This window comes from Dermacentor albipictus, chromosome 4 (assembly GCF_038994185.2).
Source record: "Dermacentor albipictus isolate Rhodes 1998 colony chromosome 4, USDA_Dalb.pri_finalv2, whole genome shotgun sequence".
NCBI lineage: Eukaryota > Metazoa > Arthropoda > Arachnida > Ixodida > Ixodidae > Dermacentor > Dermacentor albipictus.
In genome coordinates, this window is record NC_091824.1 from 82,569,531 (window position 1) to 82,597,077 (window position 27,547).

At 49.1% G+C, this 27,547-nt stretch overlaps 1 protein-coding gene across 1 annotated transcript in view; it reads right to left on the reverse strand.

Annotated features, from left to right (window-relative positions):
* Positions 1–27,547, reverse strand: part of LOC139059167 (uncharacterized) — a 56,369-nt gene that overhangs the window by 28,198 nt on the left and 624 nt on the right. Inside the window, exons 2-4 of the mRNA XM_070537174.1 lie at positions 27,222–27,368; positions 17,561–18,699; positions 10,953–11,043 (exon numbers count right to left, since the gene is read on the reverse strand). Coding sequence (XP_070393275.1) covers positions 10,953–11,043; positions 17,561–18,699; positions 27,222–27,368 — 1,377 coding nt within the window. The remainder of the gene's footprint in view (positions 1–10,952; positions 11,044–17,560; positions 18,700–27,221; positions 27,369–27,547) is intronic.

The following is a 27,547-nucleotide window of genomic DNA, read 5'->3' on the forward strand; positions in this document are numbered from 1 at the left end:
AGAGCAGAGCGTGCCTGCAAGGGAGCAGTCGATAGAGAGGAATAACGGTCAAACGGCGCGAGGCACTGGACGCCAAGCCCGTCAAAGGCCAGCTCTCCTCTGTTATCGGTGCAACCAGCCGGGGCACTTCGCCCGGGATTGCAGACAGCCTGCGAACCGAGAGCACGCGCTTTCGGGAAACGAGCGGGGCCGCCGCTGAGCAGTGCTGCATGGCCGGCGGCGGTTACAGCGGTGCGAAGTGAGACACACGAACTCCTTGCCCCGTTGGCTTGTCGTTTTGGATTGCCCAGCGACACGCCAGTGCCGCTCATAGAGGTTACAGTCGCCCGGCGCAGGTTTTTTGCGCTGTTAGACACAGGAGCAAGCGCTTCACTATTTGGCGACGAGGTGTGTGAACATCTCCGTCGGAGCACTATCCGACTGAGAGAGAGTAATGTGACCTTCCGACTGGCCAGCGGCACGGCACACGCGAGCTGTGCTGCTAGGCTTGTGGTGCGGTGGGAGAAACGAGTGAGGCGACAGCGCCTAGCTCACCTTCCCGGCCTGTCGGTTCCTATAATTCTTGGTAGAGATTTCCTCGCCAAGACGGGCATTGTTATTGACGTCTGCAACGGAGGATATAGGGAGCGAGCATGTGGCACCCTGAAACCTTTCGTTTCATTTCAAAAAGCGTCAGAGACAACTTCGTTCGATGATGCTTCGCGCGCAGACCGAACAAACGATTGCCCGAAAAGGTCCCTCAGAACGGTTGCGGCCGGGTCGAAATGCCGTCCGGCCAACCGCGCTGAGAAAAGAGGCGCGGAGGGGAAGTGCTCCCCTCCCGCACAGCCCATAACCCCCGCTGCGGTGGCAGACTGTGCCGCAGTGAGGGGCGAACGATACCACCCGCTGCTGGACGACTCAAGCAGTTTGTCGGGGGAAGAAAAGGCTCGCCTCTCAGCGCTTCTGACTGAATATGATGCCGTATTCACAGAGCGGCCTGGTTGCACTACGCTATACAGGCACAAAATTGAGACTGGCGACGCCTCTCCGTGGAAGTGCAATCCTCGGCCGGTGAGTTTGGCTAAGAGGAAAGCACTAGACAGCGCTCTGGACGAACTGCTCGATACAGGCGTTGTTGAAAGATCGGACAGCCCATGGGGTTTTCCTGTGGTGTTGGTTCCTAAAAAGGATGGGACGCCCCGCCTTTGTGTTGACTATCGCCGCCTGAACGAGGTGACACGCAAGGACGCATATCCGCTTCCTAGCATTCCCTCGATCGTATCCAACGTTGGCGGAGCGAAGTACTTCACTACGCTCGATGCAAGCAGAGGATACTTTCAGGTGGAGGTAGATCCCAGTGACCGAGAGAAGACTGCCTTCACGTGTCACAGGGGACTTTTCCAGTTTACCCGTATGCCATTCGGACTTGTCGGTGCGCCTGCAACTTATCAGCGCCTGATGGACCGTGTCTTGGGTGACGCAAGGTGGCACCACGCTCTTGCTTACCTGGACGATGTTGTGGTATACTCGCGTACCTTTGATGGGCACTTACGCCATCTCAGGGACGTGTTGGAGCGTCTGAGGTCTGCGGGGATAACGCTAAACCCGACCAAGACCCAGATCGCAGCAACCCGAGTAACGCTACTGGGGTTTAAACTGGATAACGGACGCCTTCTACCGTGTGATGATAAGGTTCAGGCATTATTGAACTACCCGTCACCGGAAGACATAGGCGGACTGAGACGCTTTTTGGGGCTGGCGAATTTCTATCGACAGTTCATCCCAAACTGCGCTGCACTGCAAGCCCCCTTGACAATGCTGTTGAGGAAAGGTGAGCAGTGGAGGTGGGGTCCCGAGCAAGAGGAGGCACTGCGCAACCTCGTAAACGCGCTCGTGGAAACCACCGAGTTAAGGCTACCTGATTTGAACAAAGAATTTGTCATTCATACGGACGCCAGCGACCTTGGCCTAGGAGCGGTTTTGCTCCAACAGCACGAAGGTAGCTTGCGCCCGGTAGCTTTTGCCAGCCGCTCTTTGACTCCCGCAGAGAAAAATTACTCCGTGACAGAAAAGGAATGTCTGGCGATCATTTTCGCTCTCAAAAAGTTTGACTACTATATTGATGGAGTCCCATTCATAATTGAGACCGATCATATGGCACTAACTTGGCTTAGGCGCTTAGGAGAGCCGAGCGGCCGGCTCGCGCGATGGGCACTTCTCCTGCAGCGATACGATTTTACCGTGCGCTACAGGAGAGGAAAGAACAACGTTGTGGCGGACGCACTTTCGCGCGCGCCCGTTGACTGTGAGAAGAGTGATATTACTACTCAACTCACCTCGCCCGAAACTGAGCTTGAGAGCGGACTAACCGCTGCGACGATTGAGGTTGTCAGGAGGGGTAATATTAATACCCATCGTGACCCCTCAGTGACTCAGCCTAAGAGCAGAGTAACTGCTACAATGCTCGACGGCGCTGGTCCCGAAGGAAGGGCGGATGAACCCCCTTCTCAGGACGAAAGCGTGAACCACTTGGACTGCGTCAGTTCAGTGGGGAGCGTGTTCGGCAGAAAGGAGCTGTTAGAGGCACAGCGGGAGGATCCGTTTTGTAAGAAAGTGTTTGAGGGGCTCCGGGAGCCCGGCGGCGCGGCCGCGGCGCACATGGACGCAGCTGGTATTGCTGTGGGTGCGCGGCGCTCCGAAACAGCTGGTAATGCTGTGAGCGCGTTGGATTCCTACCTGCTAGACTCTGACGGCGTCCTGCTGAGATACATTCCCGCGGAGAAGGATACACACGAGTCCTTCAAAGCGGTGATTCCACGCACGCTGAGAGGAGCACTTTTACGCTACTTTCACGATACGTGCTTGGCCGGGCATGCAAGTGGCCCTAAGACTTATCTAAAGTTGTGCCGCTTTGCTACCTGGCCTGGAATGAAGCGGGAGGTGATGCGCTACGCCCGCTCTTGTAACGTGTGCCAACGCGTGAAGCCGCGTGGTGGACGCCCACCCGGGCTCATGCAGCCGATCAATAGCCGAACACCGTGGCAAATTGCGGCATGTGACGTCATGGGGCCTTACCCCAGGACACCGAGCGGGAACCGATTCCTTCTCGTAGTCACAGACCATTTCAGCAAGTGGGTGGAACTGTTCCCACTACGGAAGCTGACGGCACGCGTTATCATGGGAAAGCTGATCGAGGTGTTTACACGATTCGGCTATCCTGAGCAGCTGATAACGGACAATGCGTCCTACTTCACTGCCAAACTCTTCGTGGACTCTTGTGCAGCTCTCGGCATTAAGCACAGGAGAACAACCACGTACCATGCCCAGGCGAATCCCACTGAGCGTGTGAACCGCAACATCAAGCACATGCTAGTTGCATTTGCGGGGACGCACAATGAGTGGGACGCTTGTCTTCCTGAAATTGGATTTGCTATCAGGTCGACAGTGAATAGATCGACTGGGTATACACCCGCCACCCTCAACCTTGGGAGGGAGCTGTTGAATCCGGTAGAACTTACTCTACAGGAACGAAGCAGCACGGAACTGGTTGTTTCGTCGGCACGCGCCGATTATGCGACTGGGCTGCGCGCGAAGGTAACAGAGGCTTTACGAAAAGCGCGACGGAACCTGAGCACTGCACGTGCCGAGCAGAAAGCGCAGTATGACCGCTCTCATCGGGAAGTTCAGTACAAAGTGGGCGACCTGGTGTTGAGACGGAATCACGTCCTGAGCGACGCCAGTAAGAAATTCTCAGCTTCTCTGGCGCCGAAATGGACAGGACCGTACCGGGTGCGAGAGACTGTCTCTTCGCTCGTGTACAGGCTGGCGGACTTGAAGCTAAGACCGATCAGCCGACCGGTGCATGTCTGCGATCTCAAACCCTACTATGACAGAGGAAACGAGTGGCCCGAGGAGAATGCTCTCCCGCGCCCGCAGGCAGCGGCATCGGGTGGCACGGCTCGACGTTCGAGCCCGGTGCGGCATTATAACTTGCGATCTCGGCAGAACTAACTCTGTCCGGTTCGCGGAGGCTATTTTATTGTGCACGATATCGGACGGAATGCTCCTCCGATGTCTAGCATGCAGGCTTCCAGAGCGAGCACGCGCTTTCTCTTTGGAAGAAGTGAGAGGGGCTAACAGAATTGTCGCAGCAGCAGACCGCCCGTCGGGAGCCGTGAAACAACCATCAAGCAAAAAGGAAAGACCATCTCCACTGCCGGTGGGGACGAGCAGGCCGCAAGCAGTCAGCAGCGCAGTGCAGGCAACAGGCGGCGAGAAAACATCCTCCTGCGGCTAACAGCGAGGTGAGAGGTGCAGCGGACGACTTCCGGTCCGGAATGGTCGCAGCGGCGCAGAATTCGCCGAACCGCACCGCACAGCTCCGCGACCGAGTTGCAAGCCCCGCAACCAAGCATCCAGCCTCAAGGCCGAGCGTACACTTCTCCCGCAAGGACAGAGTGGACCCCTGCTGCGCAGCGAGGTGCAAGCCATCGTCGGGGCGGGTCGGCGCGCCTTTGCCTATCTTGCGTGCCGACACCCGCGAGGGGGCGAGCTGTGTCGGAGCGAACCGGAAGAAAAGCGTTCGACCATACCAGAGGGCATCGACCTCCGAGAACATCAAAAGAGCTGTCCTGCGCCATCTCGAGGCTGGCTGGTAATCGAGGCAGCCAAGAAACATCCAGGGACCCTTTCGCCACCACGGACCCGGCACGTCCGACTGGGCAGGTGACGCCGCCGAGACGCAAGGTGACCCGGACCCAGCAGCCTTCTTGCCTCCTGCTGCGTCCCGTTACTGCCAAGCTGCTCCGTTGCATCGTTCAACGTTCCGGCCTGGCTCGCGACCACCTACACGGCGACAACGACGGTCTGCAGCTAGAGCTGCTCCCTCACCAACATGGACTCAAACCGTGTTGCTGTCGGAGTAGCATGTCCCTCTCGCAGGAAAGCCTCAGGTGACGGCGGCCTCTTAGCGGCTAAAGGGTTATTTTAAGGAGGGGGGGATGTGGGGATCGCACGCGCATCCCGATATCTCCGGAGCGGCCACGCGGTTATCACGCGATAATCACGTGCTCGCTCGCGGAGGGTAGCTGGGAGAGGGCACCTTCGCCGCTCCCGCTGCTCTTCGTGCCTGGCCGCGACGCTGCAGCCAAGGCACCCCGTGCCCTCCTTCCCCTTTCTTGGAACCGGGGAGACCCCTCTCCGCCGCTCGGGAGAAGCGCTATTCCCCCGACGGATCTTTGTCTCACGGTGGAAGAGCTAGCGAAAGGCCGCATCTCAAATCAGCCGCTGAGACCGCCGCACGCCGTCCCCCTGTGGCGCCCGGACCTTGGTGTGCGACTCACCGCCCCAGGGCCCGAGCGCGGATCCACTTTTGGGTGAGCTGAACTCTTATCAGCCTCTTTTGTGGTTCCCACATTGTGCGGTTTGTTTCGCCCCAGACGTGCGGAATGCTCCGCCGCTGAGGTTTTGTGTTGTGTTGTATTTGTGTGTGTTGTGGCTGTTGTTGTCTGTTGGAATCATTGTACACCAAGGTGAATAAACACCTTAGGTCGAGACTCACCCTGTCCCCACTGGCCTGAACCCGCCGTGGTCGCAACTCACTGCGAACCGCGGGTTAGGGGTCACAGCTCTGACTGCTAGGGCTGCTGCGAAAGTGCTAGGGAGCGACTGCCGCTCCGCCGGCGCTGTGCGATCCAGAGAAGGGTCAGGTGCGCACGCGCGAGCCTGAGTAATACCCCTATAAACTATTAGCCTGGTGATGAGTATATTACCTTCAGCCGCTACGTGTACCAGTGTGTAAGTCAAAACAGCATAACTGCAAACTGCATATGTCGTAGAAACAAGGCCCAACCTTGGAAAAAATTGTGCTGTGAGGTATAACTTCCCGGAACTTCAGAAAAAGCCATGAGGGACACCACAATGGACAAAGGGCTCCAGATTAAGTGTGACTACATGGGTTTCTTCAACACTCATCCAAACAACAGTACACAGGCGTTTTTGCATTACATGGGTTTCTTCAACATGCACCCAAACAGTACACAGGCGTTTGTGCATTCCATTCCGATTGAAACATGGCTACCAGAGCCAGGAACCAAATCTGCAACTTTATACCAGCCACAGGGATGTCATAGCCACTGAGTCACCACCGTGATGAGTGACTTCAAAGTGAAACGTACATTGCACCCTACTAGAACCCTACCCCTCGTTATAATGGAATTGCTTACTCTGAATATTGCTTTATTTGAAATTTGTTCCGGTCTTGACCCAAATGCATGCATTTTTAAGCTGCATCATTCGAAGCACACGAAGAGCTTGACCCGCTTGGACCGAAGTGGCGAGCGGAGGCATCGGCGGCAGCGACCCTTTTGCGCATGCATTGTCAAATAAATACTGCTGATGAATTAGTCTCATGAAGGCACAGAACAGGCCCCAAAAGTATCAAACGCATGACCAATGACCACCTTGTAACGGGTACCAAGCAGGTGCCGAGTGCTCCCAGCTGTTTACTGCGGAGCGAACGGAATCCATCAAATTCCATAAAGCAGGGCACCCGAACAATTAAAGGGGCTGGGACACCAAATCTTGAGGCTATAAAAAGCCTGTTGTAGGCTGCTTCTGTATGCGAGGACACCCACAACGAGGTATTGGACACAGCAAACATTAGAAAATAATTTTAATTCAGCTCCAAAAAGTCATTAAAAGCTGCTCCTCGTGGTTGAGACCTATCGCTAGCGTGGCTGTTATGACATGACAGCGGAGGAATGAAAATATTGACGCCATAGCACACTAGCACAAAAACGTGATGTATGATGAGTAGCGATGAAATGCCAATTACGAAGCCTGCTGAACCGAGCGCCTGAGCGTAGCCTCCACTATGACCGATCTGTAGGCATATAGAAATCATTTCTTAATACAAAGAATGGGTAACGAGTGCGGGCACGGACACAAGAGGAGAGAAGTGGACAACACGAACACCGTATGGCGGCCTGTGAGCGGCACGTGACGTTCGGCGAGTTGTCGTGCCGGTAACGTGAACGGGCCCTTACACGTTGAGTGAAACACTAGCCGGCCGGCTCAGAAAGGGACCAGGATATGCGGCATTCGTGTTGACCACTTCTCTCCTCTTGTGTCGATGTCTGCACGCCTCCCCCCTTCTTTGCATTATGTATCCTTACCAACTAGCTTAGCTTTCTGTCGTTCTAAAAATCCTTTTTCTATGCTACAGGCTTCTAGAACACTGTAACCAAGCTAGCCCTGGCCCCTGGCTAACCAAGACATGCACAGCACTGTAGCGCAGAGCAGTTGATGTAGCATCAGCGAGTCACATAGTTCGGCAGCTCGGAGCAGTCTTTCGTTCGCTTGGCGTTTCTCAATGTGTAAAGGCCCGTTCACATTACTGGTACTGCAACTCGCCGCATTCAGTTTGCTGTTCGCAGGCCACTGTGCGACGGCGATTTTGCTCATGAAAGGCAATATTTCCTTGGCGTAAAGAGGATGGGATTGGGACCCATTTGTGCGCCAGCCGTACGGTGATGCAGCCAATCAGCGATCAAGGAATGGTCACTCCGGCACCGACGGCAGCCTCCCCACCGCTGATCGTTCAGCGGCACCGGTATCGTCGCTAGGCCTTTTCCGGTTCACTTCAAAGCTAAAGCTGACAACAGTTTGGAATGAATCAGCGACTCTCACAAGCTGCAATATTTTCTTACCGTTGTTGTCACTCTTTAATAATCGCGATATGCACTTCGAGTTGCCAGTTGTTTACTTCTGCTGGCAGAGCACACGTATGCTCGAGCAGACGACGCAGCATAGTTCTACGTGACTATTTCTTGTGTCCCACGTGACCAAGCATGTTGCATTTCCTCTCCTATGACGTGACAGCATCACCCAGAGCCAAGAAACCGAAACCGAAATCGCTCAGTATAATAATGCTACTATTAAATCATTAATCGGGTATATATGAATCCCGCAGTGTGTATCGTGCTTCCTGAAGCAGTATGAACGCTTGAATCAAAGAACGGATGAACGAAACCTCCATGTCTCCACCCCTTTAATCTCGGTCGCAATCGTATCACTGGTGGCTCTGTGATAGAATCCACACGAAAATAAAGTTTTCATGACACTTTGTGATGCCAAAAGACCACGGGCAGACTTGCGCCGAAGCATTCCATGGGGTGCACTCAATGAGCAAAGTTTTACCGCTCTAAAGAGCACTTCTGGTGCTGAAACGTGCCAAATGCACAAGTATGTCTCCAATATAAGTCCCATATTTCATGCAAGGAGCTACGTTAGCAAATCGGGAAGACGACTTTGGGGAAGCCGGTCTAGAAATTTACTCACCACAATCGGCCTGCATCACAATAAAACAGCACTCCTAGCTTTGCACATTTTGACAGTGCAAATTGACCAATAACTTGATGAAAACGCAAAAAATCCGAGCATCGCCAGCGGCAAGTCAGGCTGTCAACATGGCCGGCCAACGCAAGCTGGTGTTTCCCCGGCGATTTTCTTGAGCCGGTGATGCTCAATTCACGCCATCCTACTTTAGACAAACGGTCTAAATACATGTAGGGTCACTGAATTTTGTTCCCAGACATTTGTCGATGGCGCGGACGTGACAGTGCGCGAACACTGACACTCTCTAACCATAGAATTAGCACAGTGTCGTCGACAATCGTGCACCGAAAACTCGTTTTGCAAGCTTCACGGCTGCACACCCCTGGAAAAAATTGCCGTGATCATGAAAAGCCCCTACTGCAAAACCATTCAGTTTTCATGATCACGCTGCGTACCCACAGTCAGCGGCTAATCGTTCTTTGAGCACAACAAACACAACCTCAGACTCGAGCCACGGCATTTGCAATGCTTTTCAGCACGATGCTTTCGTTGTCTTCCGTAACCTCCACAACCCCCCTATAAAAGCGGCCACTGCCTTCCTCTCTTCATTCGCTCTCGTCTGCAAGCCGTTTGGATGCCAGTCACTCCTCTCACTCGCCTTCATGTCAATTCCTCACCTCCTCACTGCTAGTTTCGACATCGCTGCTCCATCAAAGCTGCCCTCTTCTGGCCTGCTCTCCCGAACACAATCTTCCACCAACGAGTGCCCTTTCAAGGTTCCTGCTTTTTGGTTTCCACAACTCTGAGTGCCTTTCTTCCGCTACATGTGAAACCAATGCCAAGCCTGCCATTACAAACGCCACCATCGCCAGCGTGCACTGACAAGGAAAGCGAGATGGACTGATGAGATTCTGAAGCTTCTGCCTTTTGCGCCGCCTGCCGCGTTCAGTCACTTTGGCACCGACGGCGCATACGTTTGGATCTGTGTTGCAAGCCATGGGATTATGTGTTATTCTGAGTGCTTCGTTAGGCATGCCTCACATGTGCTTTTGTGGTCTACAGCGATAAATGGCTCCGTCAGTCTTCGGACAAAAGTGTCTGACTTGGAGCAGAAAGTTCTGCTGATAAAAGAAGTGGGAAAAGGTGGCCGGCTTAAAACTAACACCGCGAAAGAATTCAGCGTACCACCGTCTAGTTTATCAACTATATTGAAAAACAAGGAAGCTGTGCCAGATAGCTTTGAAGAGAGCTTCTCGACGAAGAGAAAGAGGAATCAGGATTCGAAATACGCCAAAGTGGAAGGTGCACGTCTACAGTGCCCAAAGAACACCAGGAGTGCAAATCTCCCCATACATGGACCTGCGTGTACTGCAAAATCCAAAGCTCTCGCACTCCAAATGGGTCATAAAGATTTCAAGTGCAGGAATGGCTGGCTTGAGCGGTTAAGAAACGATGTTGCATGACCTTTTCGTGGAAAGAATTTGGACTTTCAAAGGTCATGTACTGCTTTGCGCACGCTGGCTTTTCCTGCGCCGTCATCAGTGACCCTGACAATAGCCAGCCCGACGATGACTGGACTTGCAGCAATCTGTACAAGGCTGTTCATAAAATTACTGGCCGAGAGGTAGAAGGCAACTTCGCATTGGTTGACACTGCTGCTCCCGTGGTCGTTGCAGCAATGGATGCGGAGGTACTAATTGACACTGTTGGTGCCCACGACGAGGCCGAAGAGCCAGCGGACGAAGAGCCACGTGAAGTGCCAACTATGGTGCAGAAGCAAGAATACCTATGCCTGCTGCGAAATAAGGTTGAATGCATGGACAGCAGCTACAGCCTCGTGTAATGCTTAGTCAAATTAGAGCAGGGTTTGCTCACACCCGGTAAGACCTTGAAACAGCCGAAGCTCACTGCCTTTTTTGCACCTGAATAAAGTTTTGCTTCACTGAATACATTGTATTTTGACTTCCTCGCAGTTGTGGCACCATTAAAGCTTGACTGCTTTAGCTTTTCTCGAGCGGTAACTTACATCGAAAACCGCTTACAACGAATTTTTTTGCCGTCCCGCTGACTTCATTATAACGAGGTATCACTGTATTTATCAGGTGCTTTCAAAAACGAGCAGCCCGTCATGTCGGAACGAAACATTAAAATTGAATAGAAAGGATACGTTTTGCAGATTTTCAATGCAGGAACATCATAAGAATGAAAAAGCGAATGTCCTGTTTCCATGGTGCTGCTCACCACAGCTTCTGGCAACTTCTTGGTGCAGCTAGTACATTTCTTACATACTGTTTGTAGATTATTTTCAAATAAAATATTCACGAATGACATTTATGTCAGTCGCTACCATTAATTAGAATACGATATTGTCAGATTTAATGGTACCTTACAATGTGCCAAGCTAAAGTTACCCTTCCCATCTCTGTATGAGGCAGCGTACTTTCCCCTCTCTGTGGTCAATGGGAGAGGGCCAAGGCTACTTACTTCAATGTGTGCTTCACTGAAAAGGGGAAAAACAATAGGAAAGAAGCCAACCAGTGCACTCATGGGACACACCCAAACACTCACAACGGGCAAGTTTCTTAGCCCAAAAAATTATAAGAACAGTCTGCACACAAGCTCTCGCTGCTTACCTGCAATCAAGATCCCAGTTCCATAAAGAAGGTGCTCGTTCACCAGCACCGTCTTCATCCTCACTCGAATCACTATCTGAGCTGCCCAGATCTGCAAAACAGCAGGCATGCATTTCTGCAGTCACTGCCTCACTTGCCCTTCCAATGCATCCCCAGGTGTTCAACCAGACCAAGTCCACACGCAATGCCGGATCTCTCTCTATAAATCTTTCTCGCAAAATTAAAAAGCTCATGCACACCATTTTTCAATGATAGACAGGTTGTTGCACACAATACCAGGGTTGTTGCCCTGATTAGGTGCAGCTATATCGCTTATTTCAGAGTGTCATGGCGTTGGAAGGTGAGAATAAGGGCGTACATTGTTATTTGAAAAGCAAGTCACTATACATCCTCTAAAGGTCACATAATTTATTCTGCCTAGCCAATTCTGATGCAACTTACCTTTGAAAGTGAAATTAGTTGTAGTATCCTCTCACCTGCAGTCACATTCCCTACTGCTATTTCGTATTGAGAACAAGCGCCAGTGCAAATTAACTCTTAATATTGAAGGAAAAATAAGTTCACAGTGTTACTAAAAATCTTAATTTGTGAGTACATAAAGCACACTTTTCTAAAGGCACACTGTTTACTTATTTAAGCAAACCCATAACAAGAAATGGGCAGTTATGAGAGTTATATACAGTAAGAACTCGTTAATTCACAACTCATTGATTCGAAGCAGCAGCCACGGTCCATTCAACAATGTATTGAAAGCAATATGGAATGCATCCTGCTAATTCACACAGAAATCTGCACCGCCACCGGTAGTTTCAATTCCGCGCCATCATGGATGGGAAGAGCACTAGTGCGCTAGAGTATTTTGGCGGCACTGGCATCGCCGCGCGGGCCACAGCTTTGCTCTTTGCAGGCACAGCTTAACCTCTTTCCATTTGTGGCCCTTTGTTTAGGCCCGAGTGGACAGAGATGCGTTTGCACCAGGCCAGGCATGGGCAACGCCTCTGTTGCAGGTCGGTTCTCTCCATCTCTCAAGACTAAGATAAAGATGCAAACGCGAAACTGCATTTTTTTCTTCTTTTTTTAGATCTTGGAGGCTATGCTCTTTCTCTACAAGGTGTTCCGCTGAATAACGGAACCAGGTAATGTCTAAAAAATGGCAGCCGTGACGTGTATCAGCACTTGCAGTGCCAAAAAAGCATAACCTTTGAAATTCATGGCTATTATTCAAAGGAAAGCGTCGCTTCGATATGTGTTTGGGTGCCACCTTTACGTATAGTGGGACTCGGCAGCATGCACCCGGCGCAGCTATGAAAGTACAATGGAGACCAACATTGCAGCAGGTTGTGCTGCATTTCACGAGTGCAATTTAAAGCACAGCTGTTGTTCCTGCAGTGAGCGTCGGCGCCACAAAGCTGCATTTATAGTTGTTTCCGGCACCGGTCGCTGGTGGCAAGTCACGCTACGCCACTTGCACTAGGCAGCGCTAGCCAAAATGCCATCCCTTTTGGACAAGCATGCCGTACCTGAGCACTTCTCTTCGAAGCATGCACAGAACGATCCCCAACCCGCGCGCCACTTAGAACGGCTGCCTGCGATCGTCAACAAAGCGACGTGGGCACCTTTTTTTTCTCCGAGCCATGCATGGTGGGTCGGCGCGATGAACGCGCGGCCATATGTAGCAAGAGCCATCTCAACGTCGGGTGCGTCAGACTGCATTGGCCACGTCCGGTTACGTTGGCTGCACCAGTGCTTCGAACAATAGACGTTATTGTTCTCACCATGACGTAGCGTGTGCGCACGCCCGAGCTACATCGGACTATATATGCGCTTTAACCGAGTGATTTTTTTTTCCAACTTTCGGTATTTTGAATTTTGTATAATTAAAATTTTTGTAGCATCCCTGCACAATTCTAATTAACGAGCTTTTACTGTAACAAGAAATTGGCTGCCAAAATTAATTTGAGGAAGAAACCCACCTGAACATATATACATTGCAACATTTTGAACTAGGCACAATGAAATTTCCAAGGTACGTACAAATTAAGAGCAACATTCCTAGGAAGAATCCAAGTGACTTGATCACAAGAGAAATGTGATAGCAGTTTTGTTACGCCCCTCAAGCCCATACAGCACTTTTGCCTTGGGTCAGCTAGTACTTGACGCCTGGAAACGCACATAGTAAACTGCCACCTCTATTTTGTTGGCATTTGTCAACCATCACAGTGTTGTATATTTAATATTTTTTTTATTGCAACTCCAGGTGCCTTGTCGAAGGAAAGCAGGGCTTTTGACACTTCAGTCACGCACCTTTACTTGCATTGCCCTCGTGAACTAAATTGTAAAGATGCCCTATGTGGCCTGGTGCCTGGTACAGCAGTCGCAAACAATGTTTTCTCTATATCATTCATAAGGAGGCCACTCATGTGACCAAGATTTCAGGTAATATAGGTTTTCCTGACCCTATACAGCAAGATACAATCAAATACTATGAAGCGTTTGCCAACTCTTCTGTGGGCAGAACAATAGTTACAGGCGCACACACACACATGCACATGCAAAAAGAAAAAAAAATTCACTTATGACCTAAGGGGAAAAAAGTTAAATACCGTATTTACATGATTGTAAGTCAACCACTTTTTTTTTTTAATTTGAAAATCTGAAGTGTGTGTGGGGGGGGGGGGTGGGGGGTCAATTTATAATCGAAACCAAAACACGGTGTAGGGGTTGGGGGACGGACTTCGGGATGAAAACCAAACTTGGGAGTATTCATTCTACATTATTTACAAGGAGGTGAGCGTCAATTAACAGTTGTACAGTCACTACGGGCCGGCAGCAACTCGGACGCTGCGGCCCGCGGCAAGAAGTTCGAGAGAGGTGAATCAGGGAATCAGGGAATTGTCCTGGTCTCTCTGGAAGGCTTCTTATAAACCCTTCGAGCACTGTAAGTCACGTCATGTTTGACCAATGGGAGAGTCCGCTCAGATGACGCCACTTTCAGCCAATGGTAGGCGCCCATGCGATGGTGTCATACACGGCGAAGAGAGTCGCCGTCTGGGCCCCTTTGCTTGATCACCTGATCCCCCTGCGGCCTTGCCTCGCAGAGTGGCAATCCACTTCTTCTGAGTTGGAGAAGGAAAGGGGCGCTCATGCTCCATTGTACAAGGGCCCACCTGCTCCCGGTGGCTCGGCTCCTCAGCGTTAGCAATTGTCTTCTTCAAAGGCGATGAAGAGGTACGCTTGGGCCTTCCCGGCACGTCTGGCAGTCACGGCGCATTACCGCCGTCTTGGTTTGGCACCCACTTCACTTCCAACAATGCCGTGCTATCCCCTCGCTTTCTGGAAGAGTCAAGCAGAGAATAGCTACCGCGGCTTACAAACTTGTTGGCTCGTCCGCTCCTCTGGAATGTGCTTTCCTGCTTCTGCATTCCTCAATTAGCTGTGCTGCGTTTCGAAGTGGTTTGGGGAACTCGAAGTAATCACAGGAAACAGCTCCATATCTAAAAACGGTGGCGCCAAAAAAGCGAGACCAACGGGAGCTACAACGTAGTTGCAACTTGTGGGGATCGCATGCGCATCCCGATATCTCCGGAGCGGCCACGCGGTTATCACGCGATAATCACGTGCTCGCTCGCGGAGGGTAGCTGGGAGAGGGCACCTTCGCCGCTCCTGCTGCTCTTCGCGCCTGGCCACGACGCTGCAGCCACGGCACCCCGTTCCCTCCTTTCCCTTTCTTGGAACCAGGGAGACTCCCTCTCCGCCTCTCGGGGAGAAGCGCTATTCCCCCGATGCATCTTCGTCTCTCGGCGGACGAGCTTGCGACTGGCCGCATCTCAAATCAGCCGCTGAGACCGCCGCACGCCGTACCCCTGTTGCGCCCGGCCTTCGTGTGCGACTCACCGCCCCAGGGCCCGAGCGCGGATCCACCCTGGTGAGCTGAACTCTTATCAGCCTCTTTTGTGGTTCCCACATTGTGCGGTCTATTTCACCCCAGACGTGCGGAATGCTCCACCACTGTGGTTTTGTTTTGTGTTGTATTTGTATGTGTTGTGGCTGTTGTCTGTTGGAATATTTGTATTCTAAGGTGAATAAACACCTTAAGTCGAGACTCACCCTGTCCCCCCTGGCCTGAACCCGCCGTGGTCGCAACTCACTGCGAACCGCGGGTTAGGGGTCACAGCTCTGATTGCTAGGGCTGCTGCAAAAGTGCTAGCGAGTGACTGCCGCTCCATTGGCGCTGTGCGATCCAGAGAAGGGTCAGGTGCGCACGCGCGAGCCTGAGTAATACCCCTATAAACTTTATATTTGCTCTATGGCCCTACCCATAGCTTTTCGCTATCCCGCATGTTTGTTCGCTTTTCGGAAGGGTTTTTCAACATTTTTGAGAGTTTTACAGTGCACACAACACACACGGGGGGGTTTCGATAGTTGATGGAAGCACCGCTGTTCCATTCGTGGCGGCACCCTCAGAACAGCGGCGCTTGCGGCAAGTATCAGTAGTTCATGGAAGAGCAGACACCGCTCGCCGGTTCCTTTTTCCCTGTTGTGCTTAGCCTGGCTTAGCTTTCTCTATAGTTTGACGAAAGGCATTGGTTTGACGCGTTTCACTTGACTGCCGGCTATGTGCTACTTCTATGCTTCCTCAGTCATCACGAGTGCTCTAGGCCCACTAATCATTCGGCACTCGTTCACAGCAGAGTTCAAGATGGCTGCCATCCTTTACGCCGAAGAAACAAATCACTGCACAGCGGTTGGCAAGTGCGATGTTTCTGAACAGGTGATGCGAGAATGGCGACTACAGCGAAGCTAAATTTTCACCTGTGATGGCAAGTGAGGAATTTCCCACGTGCTGAAGTCTGGACAATTTCCGGAGCTGTAGGCTAAGCTTGCATTCTACGTCGCTGAAATGCGTCATCGGTCCCTGCCACTGGAGTGCGTCATGGTCATGAAACAAGCCCGGATCTTTGCCTTTTAAGGACCTGCTCTGCCGTGAGTGCAATGAGTGCCTGGCGGCAGAAGACTGCAAAATTACGCCAACCAGACCTGTCAAAAGAGCCTCCCTGACGGCTGCGTGTAGATGGGTGCATTCGACGTGGGCTGCTGTTCCACAATATGTCATGGTGCAGTCGTTTGCCAAATGTGAAATTTCGCTGGACAACAACGCGCTGTGGGACCGTACCAGCGATGACGATGGCAGCCCTAGTGAAGACGAGTAGTCCAGTGAGCATGTCAGCTACTAATAAATTTTCGTTATCGAATGCACCCTCGGGTATGCTCTCCTTTATTTTTTTCTTTGTCACGCGATATGGGGGGACCAACTTACATTCGAGTCAACTTACATCGTGTAAATATGGTACTTGCTCAAAATAATAACCATCAAAACGCAACCAGAAACCTCAACATCTCTTTGGCAAGGCATGAAATAATTTAACAGTAACAATATTTAGAGATGAAATTCCACACCAATCTTCGTAGGCTAAGGAAGTTAGACACGAGATACTACACAGACCTTTTACGCTGCACACTTTTATGCATAAAATGCATAATAAAACATTATGAAACATTGTTGCCTAATGACATCGTTAATTTTGCACAGATGAGTGATGACCTAATATTAAAATGTTAGAAGGTTTTATGCTAGCTCCTTTCAAACGTGCTCATGTACAGGTTCAGTATTCACCATGTTCAACCTCCATTCGTTCCAACTTCAAGCACCATAGCTTTTGTTTTCCTTACTTTATGGTGCCTATTGTGAGGTACTTAAAAGCACTCAAGCACAGTAGTGCTCCAGTCATTTTCAGTGAGCTAAGAGACAATGAGATGCTCATACATAAAAAGGAAGCTGTATATATCTACCTAGTCAATGACATGCCAAGTGTGCGAAGTATTTGAGGACAATAATAACTTCAGCAATAGCATCAATATTTCAGACAAGGTCCAGTACAGTTGTTTCAAATAATTTTGCATTTGTTTTGCTGCTGTTTTTTTAGAAGACAAATAAAACCATCTTCAGCCTCACTTATTGATTGAATTGAATGCTAGGCAGGGGGCCTCAGCAAGCATAACAGGTGCCTTTAGCAAGTTTTCATCATTGTGTCAGTTTTTCTAACATTGACGCAAGCCATACATACCAGTGTACAGGTATAGATATTTGGAACTAGGACACCGTATTGAGGGTGACGCGGTCGCTGAAGTTCGCAACCAGACGTTCCTGGGTGGCACAGGCAATGTGTGCGCAAGCAAATCCATATCTTTGGAGCGACACCTAACTAAATCATGCACAGGAAGCCTAATTTTTTAATTCTGCCACCTGATTTGACAAACTCTTGTCTCACTCAGAAAAATCATTTCACAACATTTAAAAAGGTGGTGATCTCAAAGTCGCTGTGGTCAGCATGCAAGGCGACTAGGAGAATGTACTGCTTCATCTCCAGGGTAAGACTGAAAGTTGATAGTCTGAAATAAATGTACTAGGTAGGTGACAGAAGAATTGGCGAGGACAAAGCATCTAGACACACAGAAGAAGAATGTTAATGTCCACGGCGATTCAAAGCCATGTCCTCAAATAACTCACATGCCCGGTATACTGGGAAGAACAGTGGCACACTTCTCACCTGTGCCTCCTTGGGAGCCCACACCAGGGAGCTGGTGGATGCCACAGCCACTGACACCACCACCACCACTTCCACCAGCAGCAGCAGCAGCTGCAGCTTGTGCCTCCTCAGTCCCAGAATTTCTCTCCGCATTCAAGAAGCGCCGCAGATTGTGCAAAGCCGCAGCCGGAGTGGTGGCCAATGAAGTGGTCGCAGCTGTAGGGGCCACAGCCACAGGCACCACCTTGATGCGCCTGTCCCGCCCGGGCCTCTCTCGTGGCCGCACCAACACACCCGACTTGGCAATTTCGTGCCTGTCATGCCCAAAGGCTGCTCCGGAGAGCAGTGATGATGATGCTGACGATGCAGAGGACGACACCATTACCCGGTGATTGTGATTGTGACTAGAAGGGCTTGACACATGGCCGCCAGTGTCTTGCTGTGCTCGCTTGAGCTTGTCCAGCACTCGGTTTTGCGCTATTTTGGCCTGCAGCCGGTTCATAGTCTTAGAAAGCTTGGCCGTGCCTCCAGAAGGGACACTGGTCCCAGTGCCACCACTGCACACAGCTGCCGTGCCACCACTGCTGGCAGCAACAACCTTTGGCTTGACTTCCGCCAAGCCAAACACGGTGGTTCCCTTGGCAAAGGAGACAGATGACAATGGCTGGGAGACGACGGGCACCCGCTGGAGCTGCTGTGTTTGGTGGACGGGGACCTCCTTGGGCATGAGCTTTGCCTGGGGCTGGATGCTCCTGTGGTTGTGTGACAGCTCATTTCCTTGCCGCCCGAGGCTGCCATTTTCAACTGTCCGCTGCGCTTCCGACACGGTGGGCAAGGGCGTGCCAGTGACAAGTGGGGCAGAGACGGGAATTTTCTGCGGCAATGTGGCAGCCGCTGCCGCCACACACGCAGAGGATGGGGCCTCAGAGAAGTCATAAGGGTCGTGGGGAGCACCCCCGGGTTGGGGCGACTGGTGATTCTCGCGCTTGAGCAGGGCCCGCAGCCGGTCGGCAAAGCGCAGCTTTCCTTCAGAAGGAAGCGACAGGGCGGCCCGACGTTGCCGCCGTTGCTCCTTGCGGCCTCCGACGTGTGACCCGTCCACCAGAGTTGCCGGGCTAGTGTACAGGCGGGCTGGCACGGGGGCTCCTAGTTTCCCATTCCTACAGAGAAGATAATTCACAATTAGGGCTACAAAATGGCACATTTGGCTTGGTGGGACACATGTGTGCAGCAGCACAGCAAATGCAATAAAACCTAATGTAACCTCAAAAATCAAAGACCATAATGCATCTCAGTTCATACACCCATAAACGCTCTACACTACACCAGTACCAAATCTTGAATATAGAGAGACAGAGAAGGAATACTAATAGCAAATCTCAATAGGAAACTTGCCTGATGACACTACTTTGATACAACCAACTTAGCACTACATTATCCACGACACCAGGCCACCATATTACGTTTCATCATAGCTCTCCAGTTACATCACAATTCAGTAACTGAAGCACACACATCTACCACTGTACCGTTAGTAGAACACAGTGCTTCGTAACATTAACACATGAAAATGCACTTCACATGCCAGTGAACTGGAGATATAAAAATTGTTCTCCCTGCAGATTCCCTGGTCTACTGCAAGAAGACAAGTACAGTCATGGCATGTAGAGAGTGAAACTGGCTTGAAACAACACAGCCTCGCAGCCAGTATATCATAAAAGGCCACCACTAATGAAAAATTAATGCATCTGTAACGCAGCAGATGCACCTCTATCTGTGTTGTCCGAGGCACGTTGAGGAAGAAGGTCTGCGCCATGATTGCCGAGAGCTCATGTTCCTGGCTTGCACTACTGGGTATTCTAGCATGCGTCATTTTCGAGAATACATCTCTATTATACATTCATTCATTAATATTTGAATATGGCAAAATTTTAAGCCATTTCACAGATACACACCGTGGCATAAATTTAGTGAAACTTAACAACAAAAGAAAAGATGTGACGCTGACACCGTTGACTGTAGCATGGCCACAACATGACCTATGATGTCCAATGGCATTTTTGTAAGGCCAGCTTGTCCTTGCACTCAGGAAATGTGGTTGCTCACTTTCTGGTGCCAAATGAGACATGTCTTGAGGATTTCTCATTTCCTGGTATATAATTTTTCATTCCAGCCATCATAAGTGGCTTATCATAGAGGCCAGACAAAACACACTGCTTGCTTGCTGTTTCAGAGATTATGCACCAGTTAACAAGTAGAAAACGTACAAGCACACAAATATTTTTCCATTTTCACACTTGTTAAATGCAGCTAAAGACAATGTTCAAGGCTTATGTAAATAAAATGAAAGAACAAAGGTTTTATTCAGTTGAATAACCAACATATACAGCGGAGCTGAATACTTCATCCGAAATGGCAGATCCCTTAGCATGCTTTACTGCAACACAGTGGCGAATCTGTGGGCTTTTGTCCAAGATCATTCACTGCACCAGCATCATTCTTAAAGCAAACAAATCATACTGACAAAAACATCTGCCAAATTTGCTTTGTATGAAAGCGTAAAGCAGCCTGCCACTTGCACAGTGGCCCGCTTAAACAAAAATCATTTATTCCACTTAAATGTCACAAGTAATTTTAGCCTACAGAGATTGCCCTCTGAGTAGTGCAACATTGCGTTAACTTGTTGTGAACTTCACAGAAGCAGGTAAATGTGTCTGTGACAAAGAGCAAAGCGGCCACTGATAAGCAGCTTTCATAAGCACCACAAGTGCCGCTTCCAATACCAAAATGACCAAGGTTAAAGGAAAAATTTGAACTTTTCTAGCACGTGGGATATGATGGCATCAGCACAAAAAAATAATGATGGATACAACAGTTTCTAAATTTTATGCAGTGCAGGGCAATCTTATTGTACTGCACTGCAGTGGTCACACCCATGTTAATAATATGTATGCTCATTTAATGACATCTCTCTCCTTTTTTCCAAATTCTGTGGAGAGGCCAGACACAGCTGCTACTGCAAAAATAAAAATCTGCACTCTCCTTATTTTAAAGATATTTTAAAGGCTGGCATTTTGTTATGACAACAGGAATCCCACAAAGGATAATTCAACCTAGAGCACAATAACACAAGACTGACCAGAGCAGACACACGCAGCACTTAATATAGATCATAGGATGACAGGTGAAAAACCGACCACGGCTTGACACAGCTAAGCTGGGTTTGTTGTCCTTTTCTTTCCCCACGCAAAAAATATGTTATCCAATTAAATAAACAGTGCGCATTGCATACCCGTAAAACCTAAAAATGTGCATGTGGAATGTGGTGTACAAAGCTAAGCTGCAGTTCTTTGAGAATATCTCCATGTTAAGCTTCTGACATGTTCACTCCTTTAGCATCACTGCAGCCCTGTTCCTGTCACGCTAACAAAATATAATTATCAGCTGCAAATTTCCGTCCATACCACCTCATTAAATATGCATAACAGGGCTGCTAAGAATTTTACACCATACGTCAAAGAAGTAAAGGCCAGCCTGCTGGTCTTAATGTCGCAATAATGCTATACAAAGTGGAAAACTTAAGGACTAAGAACCACACACAAACACCAGAAGCACACCTTTTCTCTGTGACATCCTACACATAAAAATAAAGAGGATCACAGGAAGATTGAGTCTTGAAGTGATAAGTGTTCAAACAATGGGATATTGCTGAAAGCAGCATTTTGACAAGTGAATTTGCCTTCGCCTGCACCACGGCAGGAGAGTTAGTTTTTCCGTACACTGCATACTGTTTATGGATTACCGGAGCCGTAGATGGCAGTAGCAATGCTGGTAGTAACATCTTGTGACATTTTGACCAACTACAATGTGCAAATTTTATGCGAAGCATATTACGAGAGCTCAACCCAGCTCCTCAGGCGCGGCGGTGTCGCCTTCAATACCACGTGACACCGTGACGTCACGACAGAGGAGAAACGGGGCTCCAACTCGCGCCGTCGCTCGCGGCGTCGCGGCGGTATATAAGCAGCTGCGCTTGCCTCTGCTAGACACTCACGACTATGCTCACGAGGTGAGTTGCCTCCTGGAGACAGAGCTGCTCGTTGGAATGAGAAGCGAAGGTTGCGGCATGCTACAGAGACTGATTTTCTAGGTGGCTTTGGCTCAACTCTTGCAAGATGGACTGGGTGGGAATCGAACCAGGGTCTCCGGAGTGTGAGACGGAGACGCTACCACTGAGCCACGAGTACGATGCTTCAAAGCGGTACAAAAGCGACTCTAGTGAATGCGGTGTTGCCTTAGAAACGAGCTGTTTCTAAGGCTCAGGCGTGCGTCGCTTGCTCAGGTGCACATTTCGTTGCCGCGCCGAACGCTGCGTTGCTCGACGCTCACCGCGTCCAATGCGGGGCGCGTTGTCGCTGCGCCGTAGCCCATTGTCTTACACCCCTTGGTGGGTCGACGGGAATGCTGTCGCATTCCACTCTTGAAGGCGAAGCAGAGTAATGCATGAGTTGTTTCTTCGTCTAGCCGAACCAAATATAGCCAAGCAACAGCAGTTCACCAGGCTAAACAGTGGTTCAACAACTAAAATAAAGGCTAATATGCTTCGCATCCTGGGCTTAACCTTAGCTAAGCCACAGCCATTTTTTTGTTTGTTGTGTCAGTGTTACCGTGACAAAAATAGAAGTACTGCATGTTAACAATAATGTCACTACCAATGCTTTACACCAGCAGCATAGTAGAATATTTAAGTTGCTGCAGTATTAGTTTTGTGTGCTCTCTGGTTAGACACTGCATTACCAGATATGACCAAACTCAAGCAGGCTAGGTGACCATTTCTCACAGCCCTGTTTCAAAGGGTATCCCAATAAATCATCGTTATCTGCTGTGGACCTGTACAGGAACCCTGTAAAACAACATTACATTTACAGACACGCTAAAGCTCTCTGAAAACAAGCTTACTTGACAAAATGCTGGATCCAGAGACATCCCTTGTTTGACCACTCTTCATCACCCTAATACAGTGGGGTCATAACTACACCTGACCAGCTACCATAACTTTCTGCTATAGCAAAGCTGGCTTTTACTCTTTTTTTTTTTTTGTATGGTGGATGCATATAATCCAATTGGCATTTTGCCTGCTGACTTGAAATACAAATTGAAAGTTTTATCTTATATGTTATGGAGAGAAACAAAATACTAATAATAAGGGCATCAAACTGTTTGCCTACACCTGTAAGCAAAACATTTTGCCTAACAGCATCAAAACATTTAACACAAAGGTACAGTAAAATTCCAAGACGAATTCCAGAAGTTGGCCTTTTCTGCAGTGTTCTGCTGTAGATACTCTTCGCCCTCCCAATGTTTTGCCCGAGATGGTTTACTGAGGGGAAAGCCCACTGGCTTTTTTAGAGGATGTTTTGCTTCATACTGGGTACTACCTTTTGCAAGTGCAAAAATTGGGTGTTTTAGTCACTGTGACCCTCTGCACACATCCCTTGAAACAAGATGCTCCCCATAACAATTAAATTAAAAACTAAATTAAGGGGTTTTACATGCCAAAATCTCAATCTGATTATGAGGCATGCTGGAGTGGGGGACTCCAGAATAATTTGGACCGCCTGGGGTTCCTTAATGTGGACCTAAATTTAAGTAAACGGGCGTTTTTGCCTCTCGTCTTCATCGAAATGCAGCCAAAGTGGCCTGGGTTCGATGCCGCAACCTCTTGTTTGGCAGCCCAACACCATAGCCACAAAGCAACCATGGCGGGTTCCCCACAACAATTAAGCTGTTTCCAATATTGTTTAGTGGGTGTTTCGAGTTTAGAGCATTGATAATTGTAAGCAGCACACAGAAGCCATGTGATTGCCCACTTTAACTGCATATACAAAGGCAACTGTAGGCCTGTGAACAAGAGCGCCTGGTTAGAGTTTAGCCTTACAGGGCAGCCACTTACAAAATTTTGTAAACCATTAATTGCATAACTATCAATGTTACAGTTTCTTAATTAATGTCGATAATTTTTCATGAGAACTTCAGCTCCATGCCCTGACCATTTGTGCCATATTACGCAGAGTTTTGTTTCTCCACGAGCAAACTTTAGTTACCTACCATGTCTGTGCTGGGGGTCCCTGCATTAAAACAAATTTCGTGATGGTGTTTTACAAATCAAAACCACGATTATGAGGCATGCAGTTGTGGAGAACTCTGGATTAATTTTGACCCCTTGGTTTCTCTGATCTAAGTGCGTTAGCACTTTTGCCTTTTACCCTTATGGAAATGTGGCCACTGCAGCCACGATCAAACCTGCAACCTCGAGCTCTTAGTGGCACAATGCCACAGCGATTAAGCTACCGTGGCGGGTGTGGGTCTCTGCATCACGAATGCCTCTCATTCCCTCCCAATCAACGAATCAATACTTGCAGACACCTGGAGCTCCAAAAAGTTCAGGCATTTTCACAAAGGACCATACACACTTGCAAATGCTAATACAGGCATGAAAGATTTGCCAGCAATGTTTGCTACACCTTCACTATATACCCTAGAATGGCAGCCCTCAAAGTGATTTCAGTTCGCAATATTATGTTAACACTTCGTTTCAGTAACTTGTGCAATGAAAGGAAACAAGACAGCTGTTGCCTGACTGTGTTCTAAAGAGACCTCAGCACCGCCCTGTCACACAACGCTACTAGATACTTTTCAGTTGTAAAACTCCGCCTGGGAGCGGCGCGAGAAGGTGACCCTCTGCCGTCTCCTCTCGCGAGGTGGCGCTGCCGCCATGGTTGGCCCGGTTGGCTGCGGAAGCTTCCCAAAGCAGCAGCGCGCCGCCGACTCAATGCCACAATTTTTTTTTTTTGCTGCACTTCGTGGCGCTAAATATTCAAAGAATAGCCTTTTTACATTGTGCACTCTGTAAAAAGCAGCTAATAGGCGAATGAATAGGAGAGGGAGGATTTTCGTTAGTGGAATGTTTTATGTACACATCAAAAAAAGAATAGGAACAGTACAACGCCGGATTGATGAATCTAAGCATTATGCATCGATATTCACAAAAGACGCGCTTTCTTGGTTGCTACAGCTACCTTATGACTGCTTTCTAGTCGAAAGTTTGCATCCCTGAAGTAAAACTGCATCCGCATAACAATGAAGAAATTCAGTACTTCGCACGTGAACGCGAACATATGCGCTGCACAACCAAGAAGAGGGAGGCAGCACCCCTCTAGATAATCTAAAACCTTCCAAAATATCTCTCCGCAAAGGCCTGCCTCATCCAGGGAAGCCGACACACTTTTGTTAGCAGTCTTCATAGAGCCCAGTATCTTTGGCATCGGGTGCTTTAAGGAACCTTGCTTGAGACTTCTGCCCTCAAGTAACTGTCACAGCCAACTGCTGGGGTTTCAAAGCTTATGTCCGTTATGCATAGATCCCATGGGGCACCCTTTGTGACTTTACGAATAACATATCCACACAGATAATAAACAACATTGTCCCCCATGTTCATTGCTCATTGCTATGCTCATTGCAAGCACATTCTGGTGAGCTGCTTCGCTCCAGGCAACTTATCAACGTCGCCTCAATGGCATTGCGAAGACTACTTTTTTTACTTGCAGGCTTCTCTCGTCTGCTTGAATGTGTCATTGATGCTGACGAGCACAGGTCCTGGCACACCGTCCACACTACCACGTAGCGCTGTTTTAACAGGTGTATACAGGTTTAGAAGGCGGAATATCTGCGTGAAGTTGGTTATAGTAGGATGGGACTCATCTCAACCGAAGGAACGCACTAGTCTAATGGATTGCTGAAAGAAACGTGAGAGGGAATTTCCTAGCAAACAGTGCAATCTGAATGTAGTCACAACAAATGTGAACAGTGTGTCTTACCTCCAGTGGATCTTGATGTAACTTGGCTGTCGAAACATAGAGCACACCTGGACGCGGCAGATCATCGACAATGTCTAAAGTCTACATCAGAGTTACTCGCAGTGACTTTGTCGTTTGTTGTGGTGCAAAAACCTTCAGGTTCTTTTGAATTGCATTCTGTTCTGTCAAGTTCAGCAGTTCCAAAAAATCTTTGATGACCTGACATGATTAGTGTAACAATTTTATATCCCTTAGGAAATGGGCACGAAGTTCAAAGGCGGTAGTCTGATAAACTATGTTGACGTAGAATGCTCGCCGACATTTAATACAAAAAAAACAGGAGTGAGAACAGACAAAGTGATAGGAAGAGCGCTGCGCCCTCCCTAGCTATCACTTTGTCTCGTTCTCGTGTTTTTTCTTGTTTCATTGCCGTTTCATTGTTCCATTGCAGGTATGTTTGCTCACAAGGCGTGCAGCATTTTCCTGGCACACAAATAAGAAACACGAGCAAAACGTGGCACGCTTCTGCACGCATCAGCGTCTCTGTCCACCCGCACAAACGTTGTTCGCATCACCCGCCTTCGGGCTGACAGTGTCGCGCGCGCCACCCCGCGGGCGCGACAGAAAGGGGCCAGGTGCCGCGGCGGAGTTTGACAACTGAAAGTAATCTAGTAACGTTGCTGTCACATGTGCAAAAAAAAGAAGCCCACTGATAATACAAACTAGAAATGTGCAGCATATGAACAACAAACGAAGGCGCCCAATACACAAACCGAAACCTGTTACCCCTACAAAAGAGAAACTTGTCACTGTGCAGCCTTTTCGTAATCGACATGTGTGAAACAACGTTATCTGCTGCAGGATGGGACGGTGATTGCAGCCCAAGTCTTCCTGGTCAACAAACATATCTTAAATCTTATCAGGGCAGCACAGACACTGCATATCTTTCAGATATTATGTAAAAGAAAAAAAGAAAAAAAAAGGTGGAAAGCGCAAAATTATAGCGAAATTATATGAAAATTTGTGATTCGCGCTACATAAAAAAAAAACACCACCTTTAGTGTGATACTACGACAGAACAACTCACCTTGATAAACACTGTTTCTGCGGCGCACACATTTTTTTGGGCACACACCCAAATAAAAGTTAACAGTTGCAAGAACATGATGACAGACGTAACACAGAGTAAAGAAACAACCCAGTTGCATGCATTACCTGTTCTCAAACAAGAGTTGGGACTCGGCGCAAGATAAATTACCAAGTACAAAGCACACGCAGAACGATCACGACCAACACACGACATTGCTCACGTTATTTTAACAGTGTCAGCCGCACCAACACTGATGCAAACAAACAAACACGGCCAACAACGTCGTTTTCAAACTTCTATTTGTTGAATTAACAACGCACCGCGGTGTAGGACCGATACCAAAAACAGACGAAACGCTGGTTTCGAATACTCTACTCTTCTTTTAATTATTATTAACGGGAAAACATCTGCACAGTACGAGTGTCGAAACACCACTCTCTAATGAGATGTCTCGGTCCGCTCAAAGGCGGTGCTTCCGTGCGTCACCTACGTCAATGAAGCCTACTACGCTCGCGGAAATTACAGCAACCGCCACGCAAAGGAAAAAAAACACCTCATGGTGACGAAAATGTCAGTCACGCTACAACACAGCCGCATTAAAGAGCGCACAGCAACAACTGTGCACAGCGATCCCAATCGCGCGACTTTCCCCGACACCTGTCAAACGGGCGCAGCACACGGGCGCGCGTCGCACCAGCACAGCAAAACGATCGTAAACATGATTTAATCGACTTACTGCTCTTCTGTGGCGAAGCCGTGACACTTGTTGTTGAGCTTCGTGGCGTTACCGCTGCCGTGGGAGTATCCAAGTGTGTTTTCCTCGAAGATTTGCCGAATGCAGTACGTGTATCCATTCAACTGTCCCTGTTTGTATAATTTCGTACTGCGAACGAAAACGAAGCAACAATCACTGAATCACGCCGGACAGAACACAGCCGCGCATCACGAAGGCTAAATAACCTGAGCAAAAGATGCGGAATACCGCATTAATCACTCGTGATTACACAGAATTGACACCAGTGTTTACATAGACCGACGAAGTGAGTGTTGGACTGCGGACAG